Raw genomic sequence first — 12,555 nt, forward strand, 5'->3', positions numbered from 1 at the left:
CTGATGTGTCTGTAAAACGTACCTATTGTCCTGAAGTTTTGTCCTGAATTTTGACCTCCTGTCCTGAATTTGTGTCCTGAATTTTGACCCTTTGTCCTGAATTTTTACACTCACCGTCCTGAATTTACACCAATGCCAGTTGGTCACCCTATTCGCGGGCTTGGAGACGGAGCGCCGTGCAGAGATGTCTGTCCCTCAAGATAAACAGACAGAACCACTCAGCCGAGAGAGCTGAGGTGCACATGGGACGGGGTATCTGCAGAGGCGCGCTGGACAAGGGATGAAGTCAGAGGGTTGAGCTCACCTATTGCAGACCATTTCCCCCTGGGAGTGAGCCATGGGAAAAATCCTAGAGGCGAGAAATTTAACACGGGCGTCAAGTGGCCCCATGTCATGGGTGTCAACTTCAACCAGTCCCCGCTTTTAAATCGGAGACGATTTGCAGGCTGACATTTTGCAACGAAACTACAAGTACCAACATGCAGTTCGCTACTGTTTAACAAGTGACCACTTGGCGGTTTTGACGGCTCTTTCTCTAGTGTTTAGGTCTGTCGAACGGGCATCCGGTGGGATATCAGGTTGTGTTCAAAATACACTGTAAAGGGGCGATAGGTATAGCCATCATTAGTGCAGCAGGTACAGTGGCAACAAGCTCTAAGGCTATTGCAAGACACAAACTGACCTGCAATGGTACGCCTCTTCTGGCGCAGGGCTTTGCAACGTGACGCATCTGGGAGATGCGTCACGTTGTAAATACCCCGCACCATGGTGCATCTTTTGCGCCGCCGCTGCGTCAAGCAAGGGGCTTGTAAATCTGCCCCAAAGTGTCTACATTGTAAAGAAACCAAATATACATAGCTTCATGTTGTTAAATAACAAAAAAAAATAAGATATCTGTGTTTGTTGTAGGAAAAATGGCCACATAAAATGCCGCAAAATTGCCGCAAAATGTCCATATTTGTGCCGCTAAATTTCCATTTTTGTGCCGCTAAATTTGCTAATCCATGCCGCTATATCCTGGGGGGTCTGGTTAATATATTACTGCAAGCTGCCCCAGCAACCTAACATTACCTAATCTCCCCTACCTGAGCTTTTAACCCACAAACCATCTTCATGAACTCACATACCCCAACTAATGATCACACCTAACTCCTATTAATTTAATCTACCACAAAGAAAGAAAATGGAGTAAATGCATGGAATGGTTTGCATGAGCGCACAACATTAATGCTAATACCAAATGGTAATCAATAACACTGAACCAGCCATTAACCTTGGATTCTGGAGATAACTGCTGCCGGCCTAAAGCGCGTCATCGCCTAGTCGGGTAGTAGGCAGGATACAAATACAATGATGTATTTCACAAAGGAAACCGTATTTGCCAGGTGGTGGATTTTAATTCAGCAGCTAGTGCAGCCGGGTGTCCTGCCCAATATGGATGGCACAGTATAATACTGAGAGTCCTACTACCCCTCTGCTAGCTCAGTGGCTGCTTGGTCGCATCCTATCCTTTTCCCATCCCAGATGTGCCACCGGGGACTTTCAGGACGGGGGCAAGGAGAAGGAGCAAGAAGCTTTGCCACCGGTAGAGATGAGGGCATGTAATCGGCAGAGGCAAAGATGCCGCTCTCAGCAGGGCGGGCCCCTTTGTTCAGCTTTACTTAAAAAGGTGCTACCCTGCTGTCTGTTACGCTGTGTTTGCGTTAGTGACCCGCTACCCTCCGACATGCAAGAGAGCCAGTTACCAGACAGGTAACTAATTATCCCCCAGCCCCTACGCCCGACCTCCCCGGTCCAGCGGTAACTGCTTCGCATCAGCCCTGCCGGCCTCTGCTCCGACGGGCTCCATCCTATCCACAGTGATGTGCTGTTAGCAGTACAATAAGAGCTTTTGCAAAACGAAAATATTGCTTAATGGGATTGTACTGTCTTAATTGAAGTCGGTCTAGGGTACACTAATTAGAATAAGAAAAATAGAAAAAACATAGAACTTGGAATGCACTGTTTCTTCTTGAATTGTTTTTAGAGATTATTGGACATAAATAACGGGCACGAGAAATGTAGGCAGGCAGGGTGCCAGGGCGGGCTAGATGGGGTGCATTCCGGATTCTTTGAAAGGGGTCTTGTGTGCGCGCTGCTTTCTGAGAACCCCGGTGCCCAGAAACTGTGCAGAAGCAGAAGTGCGCTGCTCTTAAAGGGCCGGCTCCTTTAATTCCAAGTCCGGCTCCAGAGGAGGAGTTATGCAGATCACAGATGAAACCTTCTTGTAGGGAGGCAGAGGAAGAGAGGCAGAGCGGCGAGCAGGCCCCTCCGGAGCAGAGACCCAGGCTGGAGGCGCAGGCAGCGGGCAGTGACCCTTCCTCAGAGCCCGGCAGGCTTCCCGGAGGCTGGTAATGAATAGGACCCTGCCCGGTTGCTGCCCGCGCCTGGACCCCAGCCTCCCTCCCACTCCCCACAAGACTTTCCCCCGCTGTGGGTGAGCCCGACAACGGCTGCTGGCGCGGACACGGGGGGCTGTGGGCAGGAAGAAGGTTCCCCGTTTCCACTGACGCCCGGTCCACTATGATCTTACTCACATTCAGAAGCAGGAGACCTTTGGATTTCGCGCATCAGTGGCTGCTTTTTTTGCAAGCATTGCTGTGGATTGTATGGGCTGCGTGCGCCGAGGAGCAGAATTTCAACGTAGAGGTAAGGGCACGATGCTGTGTGTTTTTACAGACATCTATCTGTCTTGGGTGTTGCTTTCATGCTGGGGGTTGGGGCCCAGCTCCTGCTCCAGGGATGCTGGTGCTTCCGGAGGGCGCTCTGGCTGCGGTGCGAGCAGAGGGGCCGAGAGCCCGTTATCTGGGAAGCAGCCCGGTGCGGCTCGGGGAGGAGAGTCACGCCCGCAAATGCCTCGCTCACGCAGGAAGGATGCTGCTGTAACCCCTGGGGAGAGCGCTGATAATAAATAAATAAATAAAGCCTGCTCCTCAACAGCCCACCGGACCCTCGTGTGTGGGCGCCCTCCGTGCTGCTGCCTTTGTAATTGTGCTGTATTTTTAGCTGAAGTGGGCTTGATAATGGCAGAATCCGAGATACAGACATGACAGCTGCCAATCTTGACATCTGATAGGGTATCTGACTTGAGGGTGTATCGGAATGTGATCTGTGTGTAAGTTACATTTCCGCCCTTCCCGGTCGTATTTGAATGTTCCCCATTTTGCTGGAGAAATGTCAGTGTTTTAAGTGGGCAGGTACTCTCCGCTACTGAGTACCTGGGCTTCTTTAGTTTGAGAGAGTGAATAGATCCCGCGCTTCTCAGCGCTACTGCAGTACATTTAATGGGAGAGTGCCGACACTTCTCAAGAGCAAACAGGTACTCTGGACATTGGGTACCCGCGCCTCTCTTCTTCCATTTAAAGGACTGAAAAGAGTAGGTGGATTATATTTTCGACGTTTCTGTGGAGTGGGGGGAGGGGTTCTTCTACCTTACTCTATGGTACATTCAAGGTTTGGGGGGGGTGGGGGCTTCAGCTTGGGACACAATGAAGACAATTTGGGGAGGTTGGTCAAACTTCCTGTCATGGCCGTGGGTATCGCAGCATCGCGCGCTACGGGGTCCTCCGCTGTGCCTGTCAGTGGGTTCAGTGTGTGACTCTTCACGTGGCCCGGCCTGTAGGGCAGGAGAGAGATGTCAGTGTGACTGACCATTTGTGGTTTCTCGCTGAAGTCTGAGTCTGAAGTCTTCCCGCAGGTTTTGTGTGTGTTTGGGGGAGGGGGTGGAAGTTTGGGGGGGGGGGGGGGTTGCACTTCAAAGCGTGACCGGCGAGAAGCCGTCAATCAGTCAGCAGCGGATATTATTCTGTGTGATGTGTTGTGACATGTATTCACCCGACAACCGACCGAGCGGACGGTGCTGTTGTGTTCTGTGCGATGTAGTGTGTGTTACTGTTGTGTTTATTGTGTTACTGTTGTGTTCTATGTGATGTCCTGTGTTGTGGCTCGTTTTCTCCCAACAGCTGACCGTGGGAATTATGCTGTTGTGTTATGTGTGACGTCCTGGGTTTTACTCTTTTATTCTGTGTGATGTCCTGTGCCGTGTACGTTGTGACAGCTGACCTTGCGAAGAATGCTGTTTCTGTGTGATGCTCTGAGTTTTACTGTTACATTCTGCACAAGGTTCTGTGTGCTATGACGTGCCTCGCAACAACCGACCGGCCAAGCAAGGATGCTGTTGTTTTCTATCTGATGTGCTGTGTGTGTGTTGTGACGTTTTCTCTCAAGAACTGACCTGGCGAACGATGGATGTTGTTGTGAGTTTATTTTAGCACTTGGGAGAACAAACATTTTCTTTGTGTCTGCTGTGTGCTCGCCACGTCTGGGCACTTCCAGAGGTTTCATCTGTGCTTGAACGTGAGAGCGGGGGTGAGAACGGCTAAAGTTGCCAGCACCCGTTAAAACCATAACTACTTTCAAGCCAACAAAAGTACAGGAACGTTTTGTTTATATAGTAAGTAAGTAAGTATATTTCGCTGTTGGTTTGCGAGCCGCTGCTGGCTGTTAGTCAGCAGTGCTGGAAGTAGATACCTTTTATCTCAGGATTCCTCGAGAGTATCAGAAGTTTGGCTTGTGTATGTTTTTTTTGCCGTTATTTTACTTGTAATCTGATTCCCTTAAGTGGAGAATCCCGCTTTTTTTGTACAGATTTAATGCAGCTGCCTGGAAAGGGTTTAAGGGTGAAAGGGTAATAGCATCTTAGCGTGCCTTTTCACATTATCATGAAACCGAGCCTAGAATCACACAACTTTATCAGAAAGGAGACGGATTCTTTTGTTTTGCATTGCCGTTGTTTATTTTAGGGTTGCAACCAGAGATTGTGTTTACGCTTCTTAAAGACTGCGACTTGAGGGCACGTCCACGACTAGTTCACATCCCTTTATTTGCCTGGTCCCATCGCAGGGACCGCCCCTCGCTCCAGGAGAGCTCGGTAAAAGGTCTCTGGTCCCAGCTACTCCGACAGGATACAGGATGTGCATTGTTCAGGAAATTCCTGCCCGAACTATTTTAATGCCGGCTTCATAGCCGCGGGGAGCTGTAAATGCAGCTTCCTTTTAACATAGATATCCGTGCGACGCGACCCCCCCCCAGCCCCCATCCTCTCCCCTCGCCTCAGTCTTTTGTGCACACAAATGCCCCACGCAAAAATCCCACCACTCATCATCGTTAAAACGCGGCCGCCGTCTGGTTAGCTTCTCGCGGGGGTGCAGTCGTGCCCCCTCCTCACACGGGCACAGCGCGAGGGGGGCTCTGGACACGGAATTTGGTCGGAAACCGAATCCGTCAGTTCCACCCAGATCCTTTGGCCAGGCCTCGGCTATCGCTTACAACTGCTGTGCATTATCTTAATGAGGACTTGTTACCGAGCAGGCAGGACCAGGCTGCTTCAAGGAATGGCGGAAGGTATCCATGACAGCAGCAAGAAGACACCCAACCAGCGCGCGGCTGCTATTAAAGAAACATGCCACCGAATGGTGTCAGTTTAGGTGAGCAGGGAGGGACGGCTGAGGCTAATGTAAGGCAGCTTTGCATCGTTTCCCTGGCACCGGAGATCTTAATGGAGGCGGGGTGTGGTTGGAGGGGGTGGGAGATGGAGTAGTGTGCGGTTACTCTGATACTCTCATCAGATGGCCATCATGTTCGCTATTCCTTGTTCATGCAAACCACTCTCCCTGTTCTAGGTCAGATTATAGCACTATACAAAAGAAGACCATATTAGAATACGATAACAAAGAGCTGGAAAGAAGGCTACATAAGAGTCTCATGCTGCATACAGGAACATTGCACCCACAATCCTGCATGGTAGGCTGCAAAGAAAAGGAACTTCTGATCGGCAGACCTTGAAATGGCGTGACACAGAGCGTGAAGCAGGACTTACTTGCCTACAACAGTAGTCGCACAATCTTGAGATAGCAGTTGGAACATGGTGGAATATCGAATAATGGACCAATCTCATGGAAAACATGCAGATGTGTGGCTTGTATACTCCATGATCCTCGTGGGCTGATTCTAGTTGAATATTCAGAATTCCTGTAATTTTCAACTAACAAATTTACAAACAGTGGGTCTGTATACCAAGGGGAATCGTTATATTCGTCGGGTGAACCGAACCATGACTTGGCACAGCTTAAAAGACCTTCATCAAAAGTACATGTTCTACTGGATCAGGAAGCTGGTAGAAAGCTATGCCAGATCACTGTGAGTGGGCGCTGTATCAACAAACCAAGCAGCATGCCTCAGAAGGGTAGTAGTGCAGGGCCTGTGATTAACACTGAATAACATCTCTTCAGGAGGACCAGGGGGACTTCTGAATGGAGAGCCTTCTCATAGTCCAAGTCGTTTGACACAAAGGCACAGACTAAACATTCCAGGCCATGAGGAGATAGAAGTTGATCAACTCTCATGCACCATACAATTGTTAAAAAAATAAGTTTCAAAGGTTGAAAATACTGAGAATGGAAATATTGCACATCTCCAGTACAGGGTGAGCCATACCACTACTAGGACCCAATACAATCATTTCATTTTGCCAGACCTAACTGAGCCATTGTACTCAATTCTGTGCTATTATACCATTAAGATATGTCCACAAGCTCTCTTATGGGCTGCAGAATGCAACCCCTGCCCCCACATCACGCATCAAGGATTTACAGCTCTGCACTCCATCATATACTGATAGGACCACACTCCTTATGGGTGATACTTTCTAGAGCCATGGTCATTGAAATTGAGGCTGGAGGAGTTGCAAATGCATTATCAGATGTATCTGCAGAACAGGCCTCCTTTATCTACCCACTGTGGTGACTGTGCAAGGTCACACTCTTTATGTACAGTTTAACTAGAACTCCTGCACCAATGCTCCCTACCCATCCCTCCTAACCCACTTCATCAGTACCATTCTCAGAGACAGATACTAAGTACAGAGGGACGTTAAAGGTGAGAAGAAAACGAGGGAAGAATCGGTGTATGAAAGCCAAAAAGAGAGACTACTGAAAATTATACTGAAGATGGAAGGAACACAAAGAGATGTGGAGCCGAGTGGAGGAAAGGTGGTGGAGACGGCTAAAGTAAAAGGATACCGGAAGATGATAGGGCAATCCAGAACAACTGAGGTGTAAGGAAAGAGAACAGATTACAAGTGAGAAGAATTTATCACGAAATTAATGGATATATACATGTGTGGAGAGGACACAGTAAAGAAAAGAATAGGAAAAAGAAGGTTTGTAGAGAGCTAAACACCGACTCATGTGAAAGACACAATGTGAAAGAGAAATAGACAGGAGATAAAGATGGACAGAGATTATGCGACTCAGCAAGTGCTGGGCAACATGTTTCGGTACAATTAGTATGTACCATGGGGCGACAGACTGATGGACAACCTCGATATGTTACAGAAGCTGCCAGATAGGAGAGCTGCCCACAGTAACTGGTGGGCACACGTTCTGTAACACATTAATGACAGGAGAAGCATTTCATTATGTTAAGTAGTTTTCATTTAGAGTTTAGTTAAACCAGCCCTTCCCCCCATGCTGGCTGTATGGCTCGATGTTAGGACCCTAAATTGAAAATACGTTTGCAAAACAAATGGGCAAGTATAGAGAGGGTTACGGGGGTTTGCTCCCCAAGTCTACAGATAACTCTTTTCACCTTGTTTAGGACATGTGCTTCCTAGTGGTATATGTGATGTGAAAAGTATTTGTAAAGCGCAGCGTACACTATACAGTTTCTTGGCGCTGGAATAGAAAGGACAGAAGGCACCGCCTGGGCAGGGCGCGGGGGTGCATAGCAGCAACAGGAAAGAAGAAAAGAAGAGGAAAAAAAATAACAAAATAAAAGGGCCAGAGAAAAGAAAACGTTTAATTGTACGCAGTGCGGAACAGATGAGTCTTAAGGAGGGATCTGAAATGGGTGTAGGGAGAGGCAAGCCTAATGTCCAAAGGGAGGGCATTCCAAAACGATGGAGCAAGGAATGAGAACCGTAAACCTCCCCATTTCTTACGCTTGACTCGCGGGACTGTGAGTAAAGCCGAGCGAGCCGAGCGAAGATTGCGAGAGGGGATATAAGGATGAATGAGGGAGGAGATAAAGGTAGGGCCTGTGCCCACCAGAGATTTAAAGACAAGGCAGCCCAGCTTAAACTTTCAGCGTTCAGAGACAGGGAGCCAGTGCAGAGACCTTAGTAGGGGGCGGACGTGGTGGTGCCTCGGTTGATGGAAGATGAGGCGTGCCGCCTGGTTCTGGACAAACTGCAGACGTTTAAGTATCTGGTAGTCCTGTGTATAATAAATTAACTCAACTCAAGCAACTTAATGTGGGCTTAATGAGCAAGGTCTGATGTTAATAGTTTGAAAACCAGGGGCAGGGCTTTAAGTGGGCTGAAAAAACTTGGAGGCCTCTCAAAGGGGTGTGGCCGATGTAATTAAGGGCGTGGCTTAAAAACACATAAGGTAAACATCTGTGCTTAGTCTTGTGTGCAGCCTGACTGGAATTTTGCTGCTTCTGTCATTGCATCTTGAAATATGATAAAGTAACATTACACCTACAGCAAGCCAGCACTATTGGTTTTGTCAATGGTTGTTAGTTGTATGAGATAAATAAGCAACAACTATGGCTTTGTTATATATAATATGAAAATGTTTCAGTTCTGAAATTATGAGAATGAAAGAACTTAAACGAGTCTCCTTGAAGTTACATCAAAGGCAGTGAAGGGTGGTACTGCTACGGAGTTAAGATTTTTTTTTTCTACCCTGATGGTTAGGGTAAAAATGGAGAACCTGATAGGGACCCGTCTCAGCACCTGCTTTTTAGAACAGCCAATGCTGAGCACTGGCAGGACCCGGCCCACTTAAATCCCTGCCCAAGAGTGATGATTTTTTGCAGACTGTAGAATGACAGCAACAACTATCTTCCTCTAATGTTTTCTCTGTAAGGACAGGTCTGAGCTGTCCGGATGTCGAGTTATATAACTGCAGTGCTGGAGTAAGGGATGGCCCACTGCACCTTGTTATGAAAATATTGCCCCAGGTGGAGCCCTATACTGACTATCATTATCTTAGGGCATGGCTGGTGTCTTTAATCAAAGCATACATATTGCATGGAACCCCCTCATTACAGCCACTGCCAGCTGTCTATCATTGGCAAACATCTGGAAATAAAGATTATCTTTCCAAATGATCTCAGATCAGTGGTTCTATGTATAAATTAAAGAGAGAGAGCTTACCCTCTGCAACTTTCTTGTGCACCCATTGCTACAATCTCAGAATAAATGCATCAGTAGTTTTTGACTCCTACCATCAGACTTATCTCCCATTCAAGGTGATCTAGCAATGGACAACAATGAATGATACAAAAGCTGCTGAAAAGCAAAACAAAATTAGAACTGTTGTCCACCCTTGCCTTTTACAGGAAACACAGTCACCAATATCGAGCAATGGAGAGCCTGTATCATTAGTTGAATTGAGTTCATCCTAGTTAACTACTCGTATTCGTAAGTTCTACTCATACTACATACTGCATTAATTTGCTGGTAATGGGCTTATTTGACTTGGGGCTGTAGTTTGGAGCATCCATTGGAGATAAGACTCAAATCTCCCAAAAAACACTTGAGTAGGGATTGAGTTGCTGTTGATTGCTAGATCTGAAGCAACAACTGCCAACAATGCATGAATCACACATGGATTAAGTTATAGCTGATTTTTGCTTACTCCTGTGCTGCAGTTTAGAAACTTTGACCTTATCTCGTCTAATGATATTATTTGCTAAGTAGCTTCATTAAAAACATCAGGCCCCAAATATAGTATTCTGTCCTTTAGTAAAGGATATACCTACTGCTATCAATGCATTATTTTGATGGGGATCTTAGCCTTTTTCTTAAATAGTTTGTTAACATTAGTTCTGAAAAAACATTCCTTGATCCAAAACTACCATTGGAACTTAGACCTATAGCACATCTCCTTTTCTTGGTAAAGTGTACTGAAATCATAGTGATAGAACAGTTGTTCAGTTATCTTGAAGGGAATTATTGTTTTCCTGACTTTCAGTCTGGGTTTTACCCTCCATAACTACAGAATCAACTAACTATTCTTGATACTGGACATCAAATGCTGCTACTGCATGATCAAGGTCATTCTGCAGCCATCATTTTCATATTCTTATTTGGGACATTTAATACCATAGCCGATGGACTGTTGTGTGAATTATTGGAGACTGTGGAGGGGATTGAGAGGTAACATTAATAAGTTCTTTTTATCAGACCAGATTCAATGTTCCGTCAGGTCATCTTCTTGCTGTGGCCCTTAGCAGCATTCTTCAGAGCTCTGCAGTATGACCTTTGCTTTGTAATGTTTACAAAATCCGTCTAGGATACTTGATTGAAACCCCTGTCCTTGGAAATACATGGATGACAAGCAGACCCTTTTTGATTTAAGGCATAATTACAATCTGAGGTAATGCATCTTCACTATTTAAGAAATAGATTTTTTATGGCAGAAAAAAATGCACGTTTTTCAAAACTAACCTCTGGGTTACACTCGCCTCCAACCCCAATACTTTAAATTCATGAAGTGTTTTTATCAAGACTGTGTGTTATGTTACTCAGTTATTTATTTGAACATTTGAGTTATAATTTGCTAAAATTGCAAGCTGGGTTGAATCTTACAATAAATTTGACATGTGGTTTTACATATTCAGATAATTTGTCTGTTCAGCATAATTTCCTAGATATTTTTCCCATTAAGAAAATTATGCACTTTAAAATTCTGATCGCAATTTGGAAGTCTATTCAGGATCTCAGCCCTATATACATTTGATGAGCTGCTTTTAACTACATTCTATGGACTTACTCTCTTTGTCTGCCTCCAAACTGGATCCATCAAGGTGGAATTGAAATAATAACAGCAGCAAAATCCTAAGTCTTACAGGAGTGATGTTATGGAATGCTTAACTGTAAATGCTGTTATATGACGATACTCATGTCCTTTATATCATCCCTGAAAGCCTATTTATGAAGTAGATCTCTTAATCTGCTGTAATCTGTGGCATGTTATCTATTATGCTGTCTTTTTTTCTGTTTGGCTAATGTTATATTTCGTGTGCGATATATACGGTCCTTTGAAGCTGATTATTTGAAATATGTGCATATTCTTAATAAATTACGTATACAAAAACTATTTTGATTATAGGATAGTGAGCTTTTGTTTAACTCTTTTTTTTTTGGTGCTAATTGTCTTGTAAATTGTCAGTTGTCCCGGGCATATAAAAAACATATACAGGAATCTAAAGCGACATTCTACGAAAATCGCATTAATAAGGCAGATAACGTTCAGAAGGAAACTTTTAAAATCCTCACGGAACTAAGTAAAAGAACTCAACCCATAGAGACCACCTTCAATTGTGACACTTTTTTAAATATTTCCTAGAGAAGGTTGAGACTATTTTACAAGAAATAACAAGTACCAGAGTTGGCTCTACTGAACTATATCTTGCTAAAACTCCAGGTGGAATGTACTTGTCTAGTTTTCCCCCGATTGATTCATTGAGCCTAGAAACCTTAATGAGGAAAACAAAGTCAGGCTCCCCAGCTGACCCATGTCCTCCAAGTGTGTTTCGCTTAGCCCGCCTCAGCCTAGAAGAACGCATTCTGTCCATGCTAAATAGGTCATTGAATACGGGGCAGCTGCCAGCTAGCTTTAAAGAGGCCCGAGTGAAGCCCCTAATCAAGAAAGCAGGGGCCGATCCCAAAGTATTAAAAAACTATCGGCCCATCTCCCAGCTTCCATTTCTATCCAAGGTGCTTGAGCAGCATGTTCTGAAGTCTCTGGCTGCGTTCCTGGAGTCTAACCATCTGCTCCATGAGATGCAGGCAGGGTTCCCTGCCCACCATAGCACCGAGCTAGTCATGCTCTCGGTGCTGGACGACCTTAGAGGGTTGGCTGACCGAAAGAAACCAAGCGCCCTGATACTTTTAGACCTATCAGCGGCGTTTGATACCGTCAGCCATACCATACTCCTGGATAGGTTGGCCGGGTTTGGGTTTCGGGGCTCTGCTTACCTCTGGCTGGAATCCTTCCTGTCCGGGCGAACCCAGAGGATTCAGCTGGGAGAGGAGGTATCAGGAGCAGGAGACCTGACATGTGGGGTACCCCAAGGCTCCGCCCTGTCCCCCTTACTGTTCAACCTATACCTGCAACCACTAATAAGCACCTTGGTTGAGATGGGCTGTCGGGTGTTTAACTATGCAGACGACACCCAGTTGTTGCTGAGCATAGATGACACCGTACGGGCCCAGCTGCTGGCACAGGAGATTCTCAGGTACACAGTCAACTGGATGTCCAGGAACCTCCTGAAGATTAACCCCGAGAAAACGGAGGTGTTAATTGTGTCATCCACCTGTTCCCCCTGGTGTGACCTTTACTGGCCACAGGAATTAGGGCCCACCCCTAAGCCAGCAATCGCGGTCAAAAGTCTTGGCATTAAGATAGACGGCGCCCTCTCAATGACCAATCAAATCTCTGCTGT

The 12,555-nt window shown here is 46.0% G+C and overlaps 1 protein-coding gene across 2 annotated transcripts in view; it reads left to right on the plus strand.

Moving 5' to 3' along the window:
- The first annotated feature begins 2,412 nt into the window (after positions 1-2,412).
- The window catches only part of MMP16 (matrix metallopeptidase 16), a 586,413-nt gene continuing 576,270 nt past the window's right edge, over positions 2,413-12,555 (plus strand). For both annotated transcript variants that reach the window (XM_078687068.1, XM_078687069.1), the window contains exon 1: positions 2,413-2,688. In XM_078687068.1, coding sequence (XP_078543194.1) covers positions 2,563-2,688 — 126 coding nt within the window. In that variant the 5' untranslated portion in view covers positions 2,413-2,562. The remainder of the gene's footprint in view (positions 2,689-12,555) is intronic.

The sequence above is a fragment of the Lissotriton helveticus genome, chromosome 4_1 (assembly GCF_964261635.1).
Source record: "Lissotriton helveticus chromosome 4_1, aLisHel1.1, whole genome shotgun sequence".
NCBI classification, from domain to species: domain Eukaryota; kingdom Metazoa; phylum Chordata; class Amphibia; order Caudata; family Salamandridae; genus Lissotriton; species Lissotriton helveticus.